The following is a 23103-nucleotide window of genomic DNA, read 5'->3' as shown; positions in this document are numbered from 1 at the left end:
CCCAGTTTGTGACTATACCCTAAAAGCCCAGAGCGCCTTCATGGTTTTGTCTTTGCTGACATCACTATAGCTGATTTTCTGATGTACTCAACATACGTGACTCCTTTACATCAGAAAGATTCACATTAATATAGCACACACAAGACCAGTGGTTTCCATTAAAGTTAGCATTTGTCAGTATCTAGCACAGAGTTATTGGAGGCCACATCTCCACTTACCAGAGGATCCATGCTCTGGCAATCTATCTTTTGGGGTTCGATTTAGCTGACCTAGTAAAGATCCACTAAATTGAACAGTCATGAGGAGTACAGGAAGTCAACCGGAGAGTTTCTTCCATCAAGCTCCCACTATGCAGCCACCCCATAATATCAATGTATGGTATGTTGACTCCAGCTACGACAATTGTGTAGCTGGAATTGCGTTTCTTACATTGATTTTCTCTGCTAGCATACACCTGCCCTGAGAGGATAAAATACATCTGCAGGTATTGGAGACAGCCGTGTTCTAGTTACTGGCAAATAATCTAATGATGATCACAGACTTTTTATCAGTTTAGTCTAAGGGTGTTAAAATACGTTAATTTTTGTAAATGTGTAACTGCTGAAATTGTATCAGAGGCAGCAATGTGGGGGGCAGACAGCTCCATGGGAGCTGCCACGGCAGGGAGGCAGCAACATAGGGAGGAGTAGTGTGCAAGGCTCCCCATGAGTACCGGCTCCTGCCTGCTCCCCCACCCGCGCCACTGCCTCTGTGGGAGACAGGAGCATGGGGTGGGGCAAGGTGGCTCTGTGGGAGTCGGCCTACACGGGGAGCCAGCTTAAAAGACAGCTCCCCATGCGCATCAGCTTCCGCTGCCGGACTGCGTGTAATCATTAGGATTAACTGATAAGCCCACGCTCATCAACTAATCGTGTAAATGGGTACACATTCACATCCCTAATTTAGACTGCATCCTTTTCTGTGGTATTCTTCTGAGTATTCATTACTTTGAAGTCTGAAAGCGATCTAAGGGTTATAGATATTGTTTTTCAAAATAATGTGTCCTAGGACTTGTATTGCAGGAATGGGCAAATAGTAGCTCAGCAGGCCTTCTGTAAACCATGTATGTGAAAATTATGTATATATACAGAGTATTCTGCATTCGTGATAAAGTGAGGAACATTTGCATGAGAATGAGAGAGTATTCAATTATATTAGATAACAGAAGGAAAACTCTATTGCATTCTAAGGCACTCAGCGTATTGAATGCTTAGTTTTTATTTAATATCTACAAATTAATAACATTTAACATAGCAATTCTCTGGGGACTACCCTTGATGGGGAGGGAAGGCTTGTTACTACTGTGACCCTGAGAGCTATGGTGCTGGAAGCTTTTGCTTGCTGACAGGGTTACCCAACCAAGATAGGTCAGAGGGTAGGGAAGATATTGAAAGAAACTTACTGATCCTGTGGGTTGGGGGAAGAATGTTAGACCAACATCCTATTGTTTTTGTTTTTAAAGTTGAGTTATGGAAACACAACAAGGTAGCCATTCAGACAAACAATGTGCCAAATAATGGACTCTGTCATGGAGAAATGACAAGGGAGCCACCAGGAACCCAATATTCTGACAGGTTCTTTCCTGACAGTAAAATGAACTAGGAAAGTGAATTTCTGCAACATTTTAACAATGGGCTGAACAACAACCAAAGTAAGGGTACGTCTAGACTACATGCCTCTGTCGCCAGAGGCATGTAGATTAGGCTACCCGACAGAGTAAAATGAAGCGGCGATTTAAATAATCGCCGCTTCATTTAAATTTACATGGCTGCCACTTTGAGCCGACAAGCAGCTGATCAGCTGTTTGTCGGCTCAGCGCGATAGTCTGGACGCTCCCCTGCCGACATCAAAGGGAGCTGTCGACAACCCAGGTATGCCTCATCCCAGGAGTATGCCTCATACCTGGGTTGTCGACAGCTCCCTTTGATGTCGGCAGGGGAGCGTCCAGACTATCGCGCTGAGCCGACAAACAGCTGATCAGCTGCTTGTCGGCTCAAAGCGGCAGCCATGTAAATTTAAATGAAGCGGCGATTATTTAAATCGCCGCTTCATTTTACTCTGTCGGGTAGCCTAATCTACATGCCTCTGGCGACAGAGGCATGTAGTCTAGACGTACCCTAACACACACAAACAGATGGATATAATCTCAGAAGCTGTGGTTTACAGAACTGGCAAAACATCAAAAATTAAAATTTAGCCATTATATGTCCAAGGAGGCAAGATTGGTGCCACTTAGAGATAGCAGCATTATAATTTTCAAAGCAGAAAAAATGCTTATAGACTGGGTGCCCATTGGCATCTGATTGCACCAAACTAAGCGTCAAACACAGTACATGAAAATGGGAGTTACTCAATGTTACTCACCAACAGAAAACTATGATGATGAGATTAAAGATCAGTTCTACAAATGCCAATTGACATTAAGAACATAAGAACAGCCATACTGGGTCAGCCCAAAGGTCCATCTAACCCAGTATCCTGTCTTCCAACAGTGACTGATGCTAGTTGCCCCAGAGGGAATGAACAGAACAGGTAGTCATCAAATGAACCATCACCTGCCACCCATTCCCAGCTTCTGACAGACAAAGCTTATGGACAACATTCCTGCCCATCCTGGCTAGTAGGCATTGATAGACCTGTCTTCCAATAATTTTTCTAGGTCTTTTTTGAACCCTGTGAAAGTCCTGGTCTTCACAATTTCCTCTATCAAGGAGTTCCACAGGTTGACTGTGCATTGTGTGAAGAAATATGTCCTTTTGTTTGGTTTAAACCTGCTACCTATTAATTTCATTTATTGACCCTAGTTCTTATGTGATTGGAACAAGTAAATAACTTTACCCTATTCACTTTCTCAATGCCAGTCATGATTTTATAGACCTCTATCATTCCCCCCTTAGTCCCCTCTTTTCTAAGCTGAAAAGTACTAGTCTTTTTAATTTCTCTTCACGTAACAGCCATTCCAAACCCCTAATTTTTGTTGCCCGTTTCTGAACTTTTTCTAATGCTAAGATATCTTTTTTGAGATTTTTTTGCCTGTTGCTGCACATTGAGTCAATGTTTTAGGAGAACTATCCATTATTACACCAAGATCTCTCTCTTGAATGGTAACAGCTAATTTAGTACCCATCATTTTGTATATATAGTTGGGATTATGTTTTCCAATATCTATTACTTTGCATTTATCAACATTAAAATTTATTTGCCATTTTGTTGCCCAGTCACCTAATTTTGTAAAGTCCTTTTTGTAGCTCTTCACAGTATTATCTCTCTTGAGGAGTTTCGTAGCAACTGCAAATTTTGCCACCTCACTGTTTACACCTTTCTCCAGATCATTTATGAATGTGTTGAATAGGATTGATCCCAGAACAGACCCATATGGGATAGGGACATGATAGTATAAATGTGTAAATGGTTAACCAATGACACTGCTGACACTGCTGATTTGAAAGCCACTGGCACTGGGCTGCATGCAGCATTTCAAAGTGGCAGTGCCACGTGGAGCCGGGGATCATCTGGGGACTCCCCCACTAATCTCGGGCTTCATGCGGCAGTGCTGCTTTGAAACGCTGAAGGGAGCACGGGGCCAGCAGGGGACTGCTTGAATCCCCTGCTGGCCCTGTGCTCCCTGCAGCGCTTTCGCCTTTGAAGTGTAGCAACAGCAAATTGCATCAACTATTTGATTAGCCGATTACATTTAACATCCCTGTTACAAACTACAGTTAGTAGTTCTGCAGTTTCACATTTGAGTTCTCTTGGGTGAATGCCATCTGGTCCTGGTGACTTGTTACTGTTCAGTTTATCAATTTGTTTCTCTAATGACACCTCAGTCTGTGACAATTCCTCAGATTTGTCACCTAAAAAGAATGACTCAGGCTTGGGAATCTCCCTTGCATTCTTAGCCATGAAGACCAATGCAAATAATTCATTTATTTTCTCCACAATGACATTATTGTCCTTAAGTGCTCCTTTAGCATCTTGATCATTCAATGACCCCACTGGCTGTTTAGCAGGCATCCTGCTTCTGATCTGCTTAAAAAAAGTTTTGCTATTACTTTTTGGGTTTTTGGCTAGCTATTCTTCAAATTCCTTTTTGGCCTTCCTTTATTATATTTTTACACTTAATTTTCCAAAGTTTATCTTCCTTTCTATTTTCCTCACTAGGATTTATCATCCACTTTTTAAACAATGCCTTTTTATCTCTCACTGTTTCTTTTACTTCATTGTTAAGCTAAGTGGCACTTTTTTGGTTCTCTTACTGTATTTTTTAATTTGGGGGTATACATTTAAGTTGAGCCTCTATTATGGTATCTTTGAAAGGTTGCCATGCAGCTTGCAGGGATTTTACTTTTGACGCTGTACCTTTTCATTTCTGTTTAACCTCCTCATTTGTATGCAGTTCCCTTTTCTGAAATCAAATGCCACAGTGTTGGGCTGCTATTGTGTTTTTCTCATCACAGGGACGTTAAAATTAATTATGTTATGGTCACTATTTCCAAGCGGTCCAGCTATAGTCACTTCTTAGACCAGATCCTGCACTCCATTTAGGACTAAATCAAGAATTGCCTCTCCTCTTGTTGGTTCGAGAACCAGCTGCTCCAAGAAGCAGTCACATGACCACATGATTTGTGCTTGTTAGTGAGGACTTAAAGGGAAAAGTTGTGGATGATAGCAACAGAGAGGAGACAGCAATGGGTGGGCATAAGTTTGGTTGCCAAACTCAGAATGGTAAAAGATTGGTAGAACTGTGCTTGGTATCAGTGATCATAAATTATGGAACACTGTTCCTCTGCAAATATATCCACAAAGTAATTTGGAATGCCCAAGCTGGAATTATCAGAAACAAGACTGACCATCTGTGTATTGGAAGGAAATTTAGATCAGCTCTCCACAATGTCAAAACACACAGAGAAGCTAGTGTCTGATTCAGTATTGCCATACAATTGATATGGCAATACTGAAGATCCATACTTTCCATCATCCTCTCACATCTAATATATTTGCTAGATGTGCCTTAGCCTTTTTATTTTGTTTCTACATTATATTTTTTTGTATTCATCTGTAGCAATTTGTCCATGTTTCCACTCTTTGTAGGATTCCTTTTTGATTTTCACATCATTAAAGAGCTCCTGATAAAGCCATTTTGACCTCTTACTACTTTTCTGTTTTTCCTTTCATTGGGATAGTTTGCTGTTGTGTCTTTAAGATATCTCTCTTAGGGGAACTGCCTGCTCTCCTGAACTTGTTTTTTTTCCTTAGATTTTCTTCCCAGATGATGTTGCCTTTAAAAACAGTGGATAGGAAATGTCAGACTTGTAAGTACATATAGAAGTCCCCAAAAGATATATTAAATTAATTCTGAGCTGTTCAAAGTTCTGTGGTTGTGTGCCTTGGAAAAAGTCTACAAAGGTCAACAGCCTTTTGGCAGCCTGTGTTCTTTAAATTAGTGCCTTTCTAACCTAGAGGAACAGTTTATTCAGAAAATTAGAATTTGGGGTTGGCACTTGACAGAGTGGGGCCTAGGACAGAACATTTTCTCATCTCTTGAGGGAGCAAAATGATGTAGCCATAAATCAGGTTGGAAAGAATAAAAGGAGAATGATATGTTGCTTCACTGGTCTGCTGTATGGGGGTGAGGGGGAATTGTTTTGAATGTCTGTGAAATGTAACCAATTCTAAACATGTAGAATTATAGCTGGCCAGTGCTAGAATTTTCGAATGGAGATGTTACTATCTTACTTCGTTTTCTGTCTTTGGAGCCTCAATGAGCCGATACTCTGTCTCTTCCTGTGCCACATAAAATTACTTCATTTTTTGTCTCTCATTTCTCTTTTATACCAAGTAAGTTGGAATATTGGAAGAACATCCATTTTTATCAAGTAGCATTAGTCCATCAAGACTATTCATTAATTGAGACTATATAATTTATTTCTTCGTTTTCTCTTTTCAAAGCAAAAATGTCCTAGTATCTGAGAGAATTTTTTATTGAACACCTCTAATCCTTTCTATTACCTTTTTGTTTCTTCTCTGTCCCTGTGGCCAAAGCTGAGTGCTGGATTCCGAGAGGACACACCCTGACTTACGATAATGCCCTTATCAGGTTTCCAGTACTACTTTCTGTTCATAGACACTATTGCTTTTGTGACTGTTGCTGCATGGTTAGCAGATGCCCTTCTGTGCACTGCTCAATGTGACCTCTCCATTAGAGGTTGCACAAAGAGAGCATATTAGAGAGCATAAAGATTTCAAATTGTTCTTTCTAATGTGAGTCACGTTATCACCTGCTGCCACCATGCTGTCCATTTCCCATGTGGTGTTAGTATTGCACCCTGACAACTGCCTAGGCTGAATTTATACAACCAGCTCTACAATTGTTGGTAGACTGTGTAGATGGGACCCTCTAATGCTCCTTGCTTAGCTGGTCCTCCTTCCTCCCAGCTCTCTGGGTAATAGGACATGCCAGAGAGCCTTGCCCACATTCTCTAGCACTATGTACATGGCTTGGGTATGCTGTCTGCCAAGGCAGTGGGGGTAGAAGCCCAGACTTTCCCAGAATGCACAGAATCAAATCCAGTTATGCAAGTCATGAGTGTCATGCACAAACATGGTGATGTGGTTTGGTTGTGTCCATGCAGTAGCTTTTTTCACAACATGTGTTCCCTCTAAACTTTTCCATCGATGTGTGGAATATTTTTTCCATGTGCCCTGAGGCATGTGCAAATGTGCATCACCAGGAGAAACAAAAACCTAGCTGTGAGTGCTCTGCTGATCAGCTGGGATGCATTGGAATCTTCTGAGAGGCTGCACAAGCACATGGCGTACAGGGAACACTGGACACAACTGCCTCACATTGCTTGGTCCTGCCATGAGTGCTGGGGACTGGATTAGACCTCGCAAGGTTCCTTCCAGTTCTGTGATTCTATGTATGTTGTAATTTTGGTCATTTGTAAGCATTGGCCTTGTTACAGAAATACAAATATAGTTACAGTGTAGATCAGGGATGGGCAAAAAGGCCTCCGTGGCTGGATCTGGCCTGCCAAGTGAGTTGATCCACCCGCAGAGGCCCTGCTGCTCCCAGGCCAATCAGGGTCTGGGGGTAGGGGGGAAGCACACAAAGTTTCCTCCCACCTTGCCCCCAACCTGCAAGAAGTGAGCAGCACTTAGAAGGGCCGTGCACTCCTGGCAGGGTGGAAGGAGACTTTGTGTGCTCCCCTTGCCCCCAAGCCCTGATTGGTCTGGTGGCACGGGGAGTGCGTGAAATCTCCTCCTGCCTTGCAAGGGGTGCGGTGCTTCTAAGTACCACACGCTCCTTGCAGTACAGGGGCAGGGTGGGAGGAGACTTCATGCACTCCCCTCGCCCTCAGGCCAATTGGGGTTTGGGGGCAGGGGGAGTGTGTGAAGTCTCCTCCGGCGTTGCAAGGGGCTCAGCACTTAAAGTCAACCACCAGCTGGGGCAGGGAGCAAGAGATTTCACATGCTACCTCTCCCCAGGCCCTGATTGACCTGGGGGCAGCAGGGGGGAGCACGCAAAGTCTCCTCCCATCACTAGAGGCACAAGTACCTAGAGGGAACCTCCAGCTGTTCAAAACAGCTGGCGGTTCTCTCTGGGGCGGGGGGGCAAAGACTTTGCATGCTCCCCCTACCCCGAGTCTGTGGGTGGGGGACCAGTCTGTGGGTGGGGAAGCACGGAAGTGTCCTGGCCCCACCCCTTCTAGGATGGCCCAGGGCTACTTCAAAAATTTCTGAAGTGGCTCCCAGTCAAAAATTATTGCCTACCCCTGGTGTAGATGGTACCCAGTTGTTCTCTGTATACTCTGTTGGTCTCAGAACTCATTCACTCTTCCATGGTCTTCCTTCTTCTCATCTAATTAAAGAACTTCTTATTCTTTTTAATAGATTAGCTCCTTTTCATATTTCCTTTTAGCTCTCCTCATTCTTCAGCTTGTAACTGTCCTGCCAGAGTTTGCCCCAGTCTATTTGCTTCACCTGGCTTGGATTTCTCCCCCCCCCCCCACTTTTTAATTTGTTTTTGGCCAAAATAAACTCTTGTATCTGAGGATTTTTCCTTTCTTTTTGTTTGTTTTGGAGAACGGATCTCATCTGTGATTCTAAGTTAGTCTTATGCAGCCTTCATGCTGTTTCTGTGTCTTTTAGTTCCTAGCATTTTCCTTTATCTTCAGTCAGGAAAAGTCCCCCTTCTTAAATTTCACAGGCTGTCAGTTTGTTCCTCCGTAGAGGATGTCATAATCAATGCATATTATCATAATTGTTGATGGCTCCTTGGTATATACTTCCTGCACCAATGCCTGAAAATTACTTAGAACTATGTTTAGAGTAGACTCTGATCTTGTCAGATCCTGAACAAGATGTTTCAAGAAGCAGTCACCTGTAGTATCAAGACATTGTTCTCCAGAGCACATCCTGAAGGAACCATTGATCCATTGACCTCTAAGTAGCTGAAGTTGCCCTTTAACACTCTTGTCTTTTGTTGTCTCTGTCTGATTTCTCTTCCCATTCTGATCTGCAGATGTGCCCCTCCTGCTAGAGTTAATTTCTTTTGACCTAGGGATTTTATTCACATAGGTTCTGCCTGATGTTCCTCCTCTTGTAGGTATTTTCTCTCAAGGAGATTGTGGACTCCTCTGTGGGGAACACTGTGGAGGCTCCCAAGCCTCTATGACCAAACCTAACTTTCCCTCTATCATTCATTGTCAGGATTTGCAATATTCCAACCATGTCTTACACAGTAGTGCTAGAAGCTTAGACGTATAGAAGCTTCAGGGGGTAGCCGAGTTAGTCTGTACAGGATAAACTTACAAAACAAAAACTGGTCTGGTAAAGTGCTACCTGACTAGTTTTTGTCTTACAAGTATAGTTATTCTTGTGCCTCTTTTCCTGCTCTGCCTCTCTCCGCTGCAGCCTTCCCTGAGAGGAACTAGTTACCAATTGATACTGGTGTTTACAAAGCCCCTTATCTGCAGCCCTTTCCTTTTTTACTCTAGGCTCTCTGCAGTATACACTGTTACTGTTCACTATGGGTATGTCTAGACTACATGGCTCCGTCGACGGAGCCATGTAGATTAGTTTACTAGACATAGGAAAATGAAGCAGCGATTTAAATAATCACTGCTTCATTTACATCAAAATGGCTGCCATGCTGTGCCGATCAGCTGTTTGGCGGCACAGTGCGGTAGTTTGGACGCTCCGCACAAGGCATAATGGGGCGGTCAACAAGAGCTTCCCTTGTCGACCGCGGAGCATCCAGACTACCGTGCTGTGCCGCCAAACAACTGATCGGCACAGCGCGGCAGCCATTTTGATGTAAATGAAGCATCGCCGCTTCATTTTCCTATGTCTTGAAACCTAATCTACATGGCTCCGTTGATGGAGCCATGTAGTCTACACATACCCTTAGTGTGTTTTAATCTACTCAGTGTGGCCACATAGCTGGGGAGTGGGAGGTGCCATGGTATAGCTGGGGCTGTTTCTCTAGTTGATAATGTAACTGTCAGAGTTGGTCGTGACTGAGTTCTTGTGGGAGGACTCTCAAATGTTGGTAGATTTTGTGTCTGTGCTGCGTTCCTTCTGGGACTTGAGTGTGGCTCACCAATTACAATATACAAGGAGTGGTAACACTGGGGAATGGTATCTCTTCCTCAAGCACATTTGTCTTTTGTAAGGAATGGGAGTACAATGGCCTTTTTGGTGTTTTTTTGTGATGGGAAGGGTGGGATGAAATGCACTTACTCTGACACAGGCTCAAATTGCAGCATCAGAGCACAGGGAAGGGGAATTGGTTCTTCTTTGTTCTGAGATTGTACATGTCTCTTCACCTCCTCAGTAGCACCACAGAGATGTGGGGAAAGAGCCTTCATAACAGATTAGCTCAGTGGCCCTGACACCTGGTGCTCCTGAGGTATAGAAGTGAGAGCAGAAAGGGAGAGAGCAGCTGCTCCCCTTTATTCAGACCCTATTGGATTCTGGAGTAAGCTGTGCTTTCTCCAGTTTGTGGGACTCCATGGCTAATGGCCCGTGTCTTGGTCTCTCCCTAGAGCCTGGAGCTGCTTTCCCTGCTATGATGCCAGGGCAGATTCCAGATCCATCCCTGACAGCTGGCGCTCTGCCAGGGCTTGGCCCTTTGACGGGACTCCCTGGCACCACCCTGACGGTGGAAGAGCTGAAGTACGCTGACATCCGCAACATTGGGGCCATGATCTCGCCACTGCATTTCCTGGAGGTAAAACTTGGAAAAAGGTCCCAGCCTGTGAAAAGTGAGGTGAGTTCTGAGGGGAATTCTGCAAGCCCTGCCTGCCTTCTTCAGGGGGCTGCTCTAAAGGCTCCGTAGACTGACGCCCTCTATCCATGGATAGTAGCAGGACAAGCTTTTCCCCTCATGCTACTTCTCCCCAAGCAAAGAGCACCTTGAGATCATCACTAAAAGGCACATTTTCTAACCCTTTTATTCATTCTCATGATGCTTCTCTGCACCCTCTCCAGTTTATCAACATCCTTCTTGAATTGTGAACGCCAGAGCTGGACACAGCATTACAATTGCCACAGTGCCAAATACAGAGATAAAATAACCTCTCGCCTGCTCTTAGTATTCCCTGTTTATACATCCAAGGATTATATTTGTAATTTGGCCACAGCATCACAATGAGATCTGAGATTCAGCTGATTTTTTACCATAATCCCCCCAAACTTTTTCAGAGTCCCTTTGCTTCCCTTATCAATGTTTTACAGTGCTTAGCTTCTGATTTATATTCATTATTATCAACTTAATCTTTCTTCCATTTCTTATATACTGTATATTTTTTTATACCTTGTACTGTGGTGCACAAAATCGGAATTACACAGTGAGCATCAAAGTTCTTTGCTCCAAGTTTTCCATATATGGCTGCAGATTGTGATTACCTACCTGACTTACTTTGAGCTGATTTTTTCCATGGGTTCTGAGCAATTGCAATTCCCAGTGACTTCAAATTGGAGCTCCAAGTGCTTAGCCACTGTGAATGTGAGGCCCAATGTACAAGAAGTTGGGAACCCGAAAATCAGTGAAAGTTTTAGCCTCTGTCAGAAGCATTAAAAGGTCCAATAGCAACCCCCTTGCTTTGTTCAGTTGCTACTGTATGGAAAGTTTTCAGGCTGCCACAAGGTTTTTGCATGTACTTCAAGTTCCATAGTCTGCCAAGCCAGTGGTTAGAAGACAGAGGGGTCTTGGACCAAACACTTTCAAGCAGTTGTCCTTTCTTTAATCAGTATAGGTACTACCAAAGCTTTAGTCCAGTTACATGCTTGCAGTACCACTGACATTTAATCCAGCTGTACAGAGGGAAACTGGGCCAATTCTGAGTAAATGATATTGTGATCGGATGCACCGGGTTGCAACCACAATGAAATTTGGCCCAGACATCCCTCAGTCCAGGCAGAGGGAAACCAGGCCAAATGATGTTACAGCCTGATGCACAGAGATTCTCTCACTGTACATCAGACTGCAGCGGAGTCTGACATGATTTTGTCTCCTGGCAGAACCAGCGTGTGCATTGTTGGTAAAAGGGGAAAACTCACTGGCCGAGGGAGACCTGTGCTCACCGTGGAAGGGGGGCAGGATGTGTGAGAACCAGAACAGAGCCCCTGCTGGGGGAAGTACCAGTATTTGCCCCCTCCCAAGGAATATCTGAATTTGTACTGCTGGTATCAGGCACTCCTGCACTGTGATAGCTGGTGAAAGTTCTGTGCTGCTTGCAGGTGTCAGTATGTAGGGGAGAAGGAACAGCAACACTGTAGGGCAGGGAGTCTGTTTTTAGGCCAGTGGGATTAAACAAGCTATTACCAAAAATCTACATTTCACCCATTACATAGCATGGGGGTTATGAATGTCCAGCTCATCACCCACAAATGCCTCTGAGGTTAGTAGGTGAAGCTTACTGGACATGGAATTCTCCCGGGATTTAAGCTGGTGTCTCAGTTGTTATCTCTCGTTCCTGTGGCATGAGTAGCACACACGCAGTATTAAGGTATGCACAGTGGAAAGGCTTTTTCTTTTCTTTCCCCTCCCTACCAAATAGAGATAACTGTTCATGAAAATCAGGTATCCCACCAGCCGCTCTCAGAGGGATTCTCATGCTAGAGGATTCCAAGTAATTATATACACTACATAGAAGGACCAATTCACTCACTCACCATTGCAACATCATCCCCTGTGCAGTGTAACATAGTAGCTGATTAACAGCCACACACCAATATTGTGCAACCGGCTAGGCCAGGAAGTCAGGAAACTCTCAGATCCCACTGAAACTGCAGGAGACTTTTAGAGACACAGGTTGCAATTAGTTGAAGTTTTGTCAAGCTGTCTTGTCTAACTCATGTAAGAGGTGCTATGGGTGTGTGCTGAAGATTATTTCCTTTATCAGCTGAGCAGTCATGAGCTCCAGCATAGGCCTAGCATGTACAAAATGTAACTTGTCCAATGGTTAGCTAGCCTAAGCTGCACTGTTCCTTAGAGGCAGGGCAGACCATGATGAGCTGCCTACCTCAGCACTCTACACATACTGCCACTGAAATTCAAGGGCCTCACCCTTCTTTTTCATGCCTTGTCACCAGCTGCCTTGTCTCTCTGTGTGCCCTGATGCATCAACTGTATTGGACAGTTCCTAGGGGGGATCTCACCAGTGTTCTCAATAGAGGAACCTGCCTTTAGAATCTGCTGTTGCTAGAGATCAAAGTAAGTGCTAACCAGGGTCTCCCTGCTGCAGGCACTGAACACAAATCATACCTGCTATGAACGAGAACATCCTGCCCTTGGGATTCTGCTCCTTTTCCCCCAGTTACTTCCCTTGCCATCAGCCAGTTTGAAAAACAGCTCCATAGTAAGGATGTTAGGGTATGTCTACACTACCCCGCTAGTTCGAACTAGCAGGGGTAATGTAGTCATCCGCAATTGCAAATGAAGCCCGGGATTTGAATTTCCTGGGCTTCATTTGCATAAAGCCGGCCGGCGCCATTTTTAAATGCCGGCTAGTTCGAACCCCGTGCTGCGAGGCTACACGCGGCACGGAGTAGCTAGTTCGGATTAGGCTTCTAATCGTGGAATGAGGAGTACAGCTAGTTCAGATTAGGAAGCCTAATCCGAACTAGCTACTCCGTGCCGCGTGTAGCCGCGCGGCACGGGGTTCGAACTAGCCGGCATTTAAAAATGGCACCGGCCGGCTTTATGCAAATGAAGCCCGGGAAATTCAAATCCCGGGCTTCATTTGCAATTGCGGATGACTACATTACCCCCGCTAGTTCAAACTAGCGGGGTAGTGTAGACATACCCTTAAAGACTAGTCAGATAGTCAGTTGACTAGTCAATTTCCCCCCCACTTGCTGCCTCTATCTGATAGAGGCAGCAAAGGGGGGAAGAAAGGAGGTACTTCAAAGGCCAGTGCCGCACAGCTGATTCCAGGATCAGCTATGCAGCACTGCCCCTTTGAAATGCCGAGGCGGCATTTCAAAGTGGTAGTGATGCCTGGAGCCCGGGGTCAGCTGGCGAGTCCCCAACTGATCCTAGGTTCTGCTGAAATGCTGCTTGGAGCCCAGGGTCAGCTGGGGAGTTCCCAGGGTCAGCTGACCCTGGGCTCCACGTGGCATTTCAAATCAGCAGTGCAGCATGGAGCCCGGGGTCAGCAGGGGACTCTAAGTGACTCACTGACCCTGGGCTCCATGCTGAGCTGCCGCTTTGAAATGCACAAGAGCCCCCACTGGGGACTCTTGTACATTTCAAAGCTGGCTCACCATGTACAGCCTGGAGTCAGTGGGACATCCAGCTGGCTCTGGGCTGCACCTGTGTTTCCGCATTCCTCCTTTGAAATGTATAACCTCCAGCAGGGCTCTTGTACATGTCAAAGGAGGAATGTGGAGGTGCTTATGGACTAGTCGAGTAATCGATGGAAATTCTATCGACTACTTGACTCGTAAATTAACCGCAATTTAACATCCTTACTCCATAGCTCTCCCCATCCCCGATCATTTGGCTGTTTTTGTTATAGTTGGCTCCTGCTAGGGCTTTAGACACTTTTCTTAGCCTCTTCACGCCTCTGCTTTTTCATCTATATAGTGGGCGGGGTGGTCATACTGTTCCTCTCTTTCGACCAGAGGGCTTGTGTGAGACTATTCCATTAATGTCCATGACACACTCAACAGCAGAGAGCCTCTAGTCAGCTAGACCCTTACGAGTCATGTGTTGTTCATTGTGTCGGTGATGGGAGGAAGGGAGAGGAGATTCATTCTTCCATGCTCTGTGTTCTAACATAGGGCAAGTACTGAAAGAGTTTCCTTAAGACCTGTAACAAAACAGGGGAAATCTAAATGGCAGGTTCTGGCACATGCCACAACCCAGGTGCCCTGCTGTAACATGTTCCTTAGCAGCACTAGACCTAAAGGCAGCAAGCCGAGGATATTAAATGAAGCTGTTCAAAGCAGACGTTTTGCAGCTGCAGCCTGGGAAAACTAAAGCCAAAACTACGTATCCCAGGAGTGGCCAAAGAGCAGCCTACACAGTTTTTACAATGCAGCCTACAGCTGCCTTCATCTCTAGGGGAGGTGCAGCTCAGACACTACACATATCAGCATGCCTGGCTGGAAGAACAGGGTCTCCCCTGGCACTGGGATGAAGAGACTGCTTCCTAAACCCTACTGAAAGGATCAGCTCCACTGTGTGTGTGTGCTTGTGCTTTGGGGAAATTCATGTTGGTCATAGTCTGCACTGTGAAGAAGGCAACTCCAGCGTCTTCTTGATTTGGAGAGAATGGGAAGAACTTAAATGACATAAAATCCTTCAGCCCCTCTCCTCATTGGAAATTTCTTCTCTTCCTCTGCCTTGCCTCCCCAGTTTAACCCTTTAGCTACTTAAACTCTTTCCTGTATGTATACCCAATGGCCCTATGTATACATTTCACTGAGCTTTAAAAACATGAATTAAGTCTCAATCACTGTCAGAGAAGGCCAGTGTCAGTATCCCCATTTTATTACTGGGAAAAGATGGAGCATCTGCCTATGATAGGCAGTGGCACAAGAAGTGTGCCAGTCTCAGTTTTTCCTTGGAATCCACCTGAGCGAAGGAATAGTGTTTTTCATGGCAGCATTGACATCCTTTTAGCTATGTAAAATGCCACTGTCAGCCAGATTCCTCATAGTAAAAACAGTTCCTCACAAATCCCTAAAGGGTTACTCACAGTAGATCTTCAATCCCATTCCCATGTCATTCACCCTGACACGAGTCATTAACTGCTTTGTCCTAATCCTTGTGGCACCTGTTCAAGGACCCCATTCACCAGGACTCCTGTCTTAGCATCCCAAGGCCCACATTTCTCCCACAAGCTTTCTCCTAGAGCTCCAAGTAAGGGTATGTCTACACAGCAAAGTTATTTAGAAATAACAGCCATTATTTCGAAATAACTTTCCTAACGTCTACACAAGCCAACTGCTATTTCGAAATTAATTCGAAATAGTGGAGGGCTTATTTCGAAATTGGTAAACCTCATTTCACGAGGAATAGTGCCAATTTCGAAATTGCTATTTCAAAATAAGTGCTATGTAGACACTTATTTCAAAATAGGGGGCCTCCAGCCCTTCCCAGGGTGCCCTGCTGGCCTCCCTGGCCACAAGGTAACTTCTGACCTGATACCCTGCCGGAACCAGTTCCAGATGGCCTTAAATGTGATTCAGCGTCCAATCAATGTGGACGCGCTATTTCAAAATAATGCTGTAGTGTAGATGTACCCTAAAGGATAGAACTCCCTGAGGCATTGCACATAGTTACCCCTATTGTGGGATCAACCTCCTTCTTCTTTTGGGCTCAGCTTCTCCTAACCAGGGTGGTTCTTCCCTTTCTTCACAGAGGCCTCTTCGGCTGTGTCCAGACTCAGGGGTTTTTTCGGGAAAAGTAGCCTTTTTCCGAAAAAACTTCACCTGCGTCTAGACTGCAGCCGCGTTCTTTCAAAATTAAATCGAAAGAACGTGGCTTTTCTTTCGACGGCGGTAAACCTCATTTCACGAGGAAGAACGCCTTCTTTCGAAAGTGCTTCTTTCGAAAGAAGGCGTTCTTGAATGTAAATAGGGCTTCTTCGAAAGAGAGCATCCAGACTCACTGGGTGCTTTCTTTCGAAAAAGCGGCTTGCTCTTTTGAAAGTTCCGCGTGCAGTCTAGACGCTCTCTTTCGAAAGAGGCTCTTTCGAAAGAAGCCTGCAGTCTAGACATAGCCTTCATGAGCTCTTCTCTGTCTCAGCTGGTGTTCCTCAGCTCTGGCCACTCCTCACAATCAATCTTGTATTCTTGTCAGTGGCTGCCTGTGCTAACTTTGCTCTCCTTTCCTGTTGTTCTCTGGACCTCCTTTTCCTCTTCAGGTGTCCCTCCTACCCTTCTCTGTCAGTGCACTCAGGCCTCTCTCCCTTAAAGGGCCCCATGCCTTTTTTTAAATCCAATTTGAGTTAGCTGACCACTGCACTTTTTACCCTTTTAAAAGGGCCAGTGTCACCAGATGACAAGCAGAAAGAGAAAAAGTGACACAGTATCTGAAGAAATCACAGCTAGACCCCCACGAGTCCTGAATCACATTCTCCTGTTGCCACTGCCAAGCCACACGCCCAGAGCTTTTGTAACCTTTCTAGGAGGTGTGACCCTTCTCTGTACAGTAAACTTCCGATAATCTGGTACTTTAGGACCTGGGGGTGCCGGATTATCAAATATGCTGGACTATTGGAAGGGGGAGCTATGAGGGGTGTGGGGTGGGGTGGGGTGGAGCTGATGGGGGGGGCGGCTCTGCGGGATCAACCTGGCAGCACCCCAGCTGCTCTGCCCCAGGCGTCCCCAAGTCAGCCGCTGCTGAAACTGACCAGTGGCTGACTCCGGGAAGCCCGGGGCAGAGCAGCTGGAGTGCTCTGCCCCAGGCCTCCCAGAGTCAGCTGCTGGTCAGTTTCAGCAGCGGCTGACTTGCGGAAGTCTGGGGCAGAGCATTTGGGGTGCTGCCGGGTTGGTCCCACAGCGTCGACGTGGCGCTACGGGACAAACCCAGCACCTCAGCTGCTCTGCCCCGGGCGTCCCCAAGTCAGCCGCTGCTGAAACTGACCAACGGCTGACTCGGGGAAGCCCGGGGCAGAGCAGCTTCAATTGTCCGGCTGGCCGGAGCACTTCCGGGTTCCAGGTGGTGCCAGACTATCAGGAGTGCTGGACCACTGGATGCCGGACAACTGGAGTTTTACTGTATTATGTCTTCTATACTAGTAGGATGGATGGGGTAATTTATTTTCAACTGATCAGTGAGATGAGGATGGAGAGGGGTCATTCGCTCCCTTTTCTATGCTCAGACTGGATGGAGCTCACCCACAGAAATGTGTCCATCAGATAAGAATCATGGACAGACACAAGTGTTGTTCCATGAATGGAATCACTCCCTATTGCTGCCGTAGCTAACCACCTGCTTTGCATAAACATAGGGGAATGTTTTTGCATGTTAAAAAGAGAGTGAGTGGGCTGTGATGTCCCCTCATTCTTGCACTCAGCAGGCTGCTTTTAATAGTTCCTCTGGCCTCTCCACTCACAGCCCACCTCAGAGACAAATCAGTAGCTGGTGGAAGCTATGTAATGGGAGTGGAATGGTGATTACCCTGACCTCCAAAACTGTGCTGAATTCTGCACAGATTTGTTGAGAGTTGCATATGCCCTTAACTCTAAAATTCTTATTCTTTCAAAAATCCGAAAAGGAAGAATCCGTGGGTGCTTGTACAGTTGGCAAAGTAAGGGGGCAAAACCTCTTTCAGTTCACTTGCCTGCAAACATTGGAAACATGGGGTATGTCTACACTACAGCACTAATTCGAACTAACTTAATTCGAATTAGTTAATTCGAACTAAGCTAATTCGAACTAGTGCATCTAAACCTAAAAACTAGTTCGAATTAGCATTTTGCTAATTCGAATTAGCATGTCCACATTGAGTGGACCCTGAACCAAGGTTAAGGATGGCCGGAAGCAGTGCCGGCAGGGCATCAGATTAGGACTTAGAGCATGAAGCTGCGGTCTCAGGCTAGCCGCGGGCTGTGCTTAAAGGGACCCGACCCCCACCCCGGACAGACAGTTCTCAGGGGTTCCCCACTCGCTTGTCTAACTTGATGAGGGACAGCAAAGCAGTCCTGGCTTGGAGTGCCCTGAATGCCCACACTCAGCATATCACAGGACTCGGCCATCAGCCCGGCTGCACTTGCCGCAGGCTGCCATCCGGGAGGGGGTCTATCGGGGGGCTGTAGGAGAGCTTCCACCCCAAGGAGCCCGCAGAGCCACCCCAGTCCTCCCCATCGGGGGCTCGTATCCCATTCCTCCCTCACCTCCTTCCACTTACCCCTCCCTAGCCCCCCTTCCTGATGTACAAAATAAAGGACACTTGTGTTAAAAATAGAAACTCTTCTTTATTTAACAAAACTCGGGGAGACTGGGAAGAGGAGGTGGGAGAGGGAAAGAGAGAGGGTGGGAGAGAGGAGGGCAACTAAAATGATCAGGGGTTTGGAACAGGTCCCATATGAAGAGAGGCTAAAGAGACTGGGACTTTTCAGCTTAGAAAAGAGGAGATGGAGGGGGGATATGATAGAGGTCTATAAAAGCATGAGTGGGGTGGAGAAGGTGCATACAGAAAAGTTCTTCATTAGTTCCCATAATAGAAGGACTAGAGGACACCAAAGGAAAGGAATGGGTAACAGGCTTCAAACTAATAAGAGAAAGTTCTTCTTCACAAAGCAAATAGTCAACCTGTGGAACTCCTTGCTGCAGGAGGCTGTGAAGGCTAGAACTAGAACAGAATTTAAAGAGAAGTTAGATAAAGTAATGGAGGTTGGGTCCATGGAGTGCTATTAGCCAGGGGGTAGAAATGGTGTCCCTGGCCTCTGTTTGTGGAAGGCTGGAGATGGATGGCAGGAGACAAATGGCTTGGTCATTGTTTCAGTCCATCCCCTTCAGGGTCCCTAGTGTTGGCTGCTGTCGGCAGGCAGGCTACTGGGCTAGATGGACCTTTGGTCTGACCCAGTACGGCCATTCTAAGCTCAGGGTCGGGGGTCTCACTGGACCACCCTGATTTTCATGCAAATCTGCTCCTGGGTGGCCAGGCTGGCAGCTCTCCTGCCCTAGACGGCCACTTTCCTGTGCCTAGTGCGGAGGTTGTGGATGAGGTCCACGATCTCTGCACTAGACCTGGTGGGCGCCCGCCTCTTGCGGACCTGGGCAAGCTCCCGGGAGCCGCCAGCCTGGTCCCGGGAAGAGGTGGAGGGCTGGGTGGCAGCGGGTGGCTGGCTCGTGCCGTGCCAGGTGCAGGGTCTGCTGGCTGGGTGCTGGCAGGCTTGCACCTGGCACGGGCACCGTAGCCAGACCGTGCCCCTTTAAGGGCTCCGGGGCCGGGAGGGGGGCAGAAGAGTTTCCCTGGTGGTGCCCAGAGTGGCCACCAGGGCAAGCTGGGGAGGGCTAGCCTCCCACTAGTTCGAATTAAGTGGCTACACAGCCCTTAATTCAAACTACTTAATTCGAACTAGGCGTTAGTCCTCGTGGAATGAGGTTTACCTAGTTCGAATTAAGCGCTCCGCTAGTTCAAATTAAGTTCGAACTAGCGGTTTGCCTGTGTAGCACCTATCAAAGTTAATTCGAACTAACGTCTGTTAGTTCGAATTAACTTTGTAGTGTAGACATACCCATGGAGGTTTAATGGTTTGTAGAAAGACTTGGCAACTTTATTTATATTTAAGTGTATTGTGAGATATAAATCTGTTTCTGGGCCTGATCTCCCCTGCCTGACACCTTGCATTTCTGCAAAACAAGTGTAAAACAGTCAGTCTGACTGGATGCCCCCTTTAAACAGGGGTGAATGATGTGCAGAGCAGGAGAGAGTTGGCCCCTCTGTGTATTTAATGGAAACTGCTCTTATTGAAACTGGCCTTGTTTAATATTTTATTCCCAGGCAAAATACTTCCATAAACTAGAACTAGGAATGTAAATATCTAGGTAACATGGTGGTGGGGGAGAATCTTGAGTTCCATAACTACCTGACAGGTGGTCAATGTCTTGGTTAGCTTTAAAATGCAAGCATTAGAGATGCTCAATAAATGTCACCTTAACTCTGACTCTTTCCTTCTCGCTTGTGTGTCACATGGAGACATTTTGATTAAGGGTGTTTGGCCTGTATAAAGCCGGCAGCTTGTGTAGTTGCCTAGGTAGATCGGGAGCCCTAGAACAATGGGTTTGGTTTGCTAGATATGTCTGTGGTAACATTGCGTCACTGGTGATAAACTATCAGAATTTCCCAGTGGTCTGTATGAGATTCCTAACCTTAGGTACAGTAGTCACATATCACTGCTGAGCTTCATAGAACATCAACACTTAAAATACTCAACTTGGAGAGAATTGTCCCAAATGATTATCCTGAGTGTGATCCGTTTTGGCACAAAGGTGCACAAAGCTGTCTTGTCAGTGACTGCAGCTGGCCATAGAGAAGGCAGGAGTAATTTGCTGAAGCAATGACAAGATGTGCTGCAGCAGCATTTAAAGAGAAGTGCATGGTCAAGTCACGCAGGAAGTGGGAGGCAGTTTAATTTGGTAATTTCTCAGAGTCCTTGATGTAATGGAGATGGGGAGTATTTGTGGCTAAGGGTATGTCCACTCTGCAGTCGTGGATGTGATTGCAGCACGTGTAGATACACTTGAGCTTGTTTGTATGTGCCTAGCTCAGGTACAGATGACAGCAGGAGCTTCAGCTTGGACTAGACAAGCCTGCCACGGAGACTGGGTTTTTACTTGGGCAGCTAGTCTCTGGCTAAATTCCTGCTAAGCTGTGCAGGTGCTCAGGGCTGCAACAGGGAGAGAGGCTTCTCCCCAAACGTCAAAGCTGCCGTAGCTGGCACAGAGGTGCCTCTCTTCCCCCAGCCCCTACACAGAACTGCCTCAGCTCGGGGAGAGGGGCTTCTACCTGTTGGCCCCAGCAGCTGAGGCAGCTATGTGCTGGGGCCAGCAGGGAAGTAGCCAGCACTGCAGGTCCAGGCTCTTAGGCCCAGGAAACTACAGGGCTCTGCATGCCATGGAGCCTCATGGCCACCCCACCAGGAGCTGGTGCTGGCTGCTTCTGGGGTGCAGTGTGTGCCCCAGGGTATGCAGCCTGCCTTAGCACCGCTGACCAGGAGTCACCCTGGTAAGCCCAGGTCCCTCCCTGAGCCCCCACCAACCCAGAGCCATTTTTGCACTAGGGATGTAAAATCCCATTTAAAATGTTAACCGGTCAAAATATACAGTTAATCGGCCCCGCTGCATCATGGGTCCGGCCAGGTACTGCAAGCAGGAGGCTGCTCTGGCAGGGCCTGCTGCAGCATGGTTGGAAGGGTCTGCACTGGCCCAGCTGGGCACCAGTTAACCACTTACCCAATAAGCATGCTAGTAAGGCAGTGCTTACTGGATAACTGGTTAACCGGTTACCCCTTTACATTGTTACTTTGTTCCCCAACCCCTTCATCCCAAAGCCCACACACTCAGTCTAGTGTCTGTACCCCCCTCCTGAGCCTTGGTCCAGAGCCCACTGCTGAATCCCTCCCCAAACTTGGAGCCTTTTCTTTCATCCCAACCCCCTAATTCCTGGTCCCACCATAGAGTCCTCCCTCCCTCCTGTACCCCAACCCCTTGTCTCAAACTGTATCACTCTCCTGTGTTCCAAATCCCTTGGCTGCACCAGAGCCCTTCATACCAACCCTAAGCCCCTCGTTCCTGGCCCCATCTCAAAACCTGCACCCCCAGTCAGAGCCCTCGCACCCCAACCCTTTGCCTCAGGCCTGAACCCCCTCTCATACTTGGAATCTTTTGGCTCCACTCTCACCACATGACTTTTGTTATGTGCACCAATATGAAGGTGATATGTCACACATCATCTCCATGTCACACAGAACCTCTACATTGGTGCACATAACAAAATTTGTTCTGCTCAGGGGTGGGAAAAATTAGAGGGAAGACTGCTCCCTCGGTACTGCAGCTTCACTGCTTTTGATATCCAGGCTACCTAGATTAAAGCTTAGTTTGTGTAGTACACAAACTGCGATCACACCTCCATTTGTCATGTAGAAATATCTTAAGGCTGGCTCCTGGTTTTCATTGTGCGGCATGCATAAGGCTATTTGAGTGACTTTATCTTGCAGTTCCACGTTCCCTGATATTCATTTTTCAAGTGTCACCTGAATGTTGAATTTCCAGGCACTGTTACACTTGTATCTTTTGAGATTACATTTGTTTAAGGGTAAAAGGCCCACATCCTCAAAAAGTATTTAGGCACCTACTTCCACTTATTTCAATGGTAATTGGGCAGCTAAGTACCTTGAGGATTTGGGTCAACATCCTTAAGTAATATATGAATATTTATGAACTGAACTGTACTACAACAAAGGGCTTGGAGTAGGTTTTTTATTATTACTGCCCTAGGTTATTGAAGTAATGCCCCTGATACTTTGATAGTGGCTTTCTAAGGGTATGTCTACATTACAGCGCTAATTCGAACGAACTTAGTTCGAATTAGTTAATTCGAACTAAGCTAATTCGAACTAACGCATCCAGACTAAAAAACTAGTTCGAATTAACGTTTTGCTAATTCGAACAAGCATGTCCACACAGAGTGGACCCTGAACCGGGGTTAAGGATGGCTGGAAGCAGTGCCGGCAGGGCATCAGATGAGGACTTAGAGCGTGGAGCTGCTGTCTCAGGCTAGCCAAGGGCTGTGCTTAAAGGGACCCGACCCCCACCCTGGACAGACAGTTCTCAGGGGTGCCCCGCTTGCAAAGCAGTCCTGGCTTGGATTGCTCGGAGTACACACACTGGGCACATCACAGCACTCGGCAATCAGACCGGCCGCACTTGCCGCAGGCTGCCATCTGGGGAGAGGGGGCAATTGGGGGGGGCTGCAGGAGAGGTTCCACCCCCAGAAGCCCGCAGAGCCAGCCCAGTCCTCCCCATCGGGGGCTCGTACCCCATTCCTCCCTCGCCTCCTTCCACTTACCCCTCCCTAGCCCCCCTTCCTGATGTAC

The 23103-nt window shown here is 46.7% G+C and overlaps 1 protein-coding gene across 1 annotated transcript in view; it reads left to right on the top strand.

Moving 5' to 3' along the window:
* The window catches only part of JDP2 (Jun dimerization protein 2), a 42555-nt gene that overhangs the window by 9203 nt on the left and 10249 nt on the right, over positions 1-23103 (top strand). Inside the window, exon 2 of the mRNA XM_075926856.2 lies at positions 10089-10312. Within this exon, the coding sequence (XP_075782971.1) occupies positions 10112-10312 (201 nt within the window). The 5' untranslated portion in view covers positions 10089-10111. The remainder of the gene's footprint in view (positions 1-10088; positions 10313-23103) is intronic.

The sequence above is a fragment of the Pelodiscus sinensis genome, chromosome 5 (assembly GCF_052426305.1).
Source record: "Pelodiscus sinensis isolate ZL-2025 chromosome 5, ASM5242630v1, whole genome shotgun sequence".
In the NCBI taxonomy this organism is placed as follows: domain Eukaryota; kingdom Metazoa; phylum Chordata; order Testudines; family Trionychidae; genus Pelodiscus; species Pelodiscus sinensis.
This window is presented reverse-complemented; position numbering and strand designations above follow the sequence as displayed.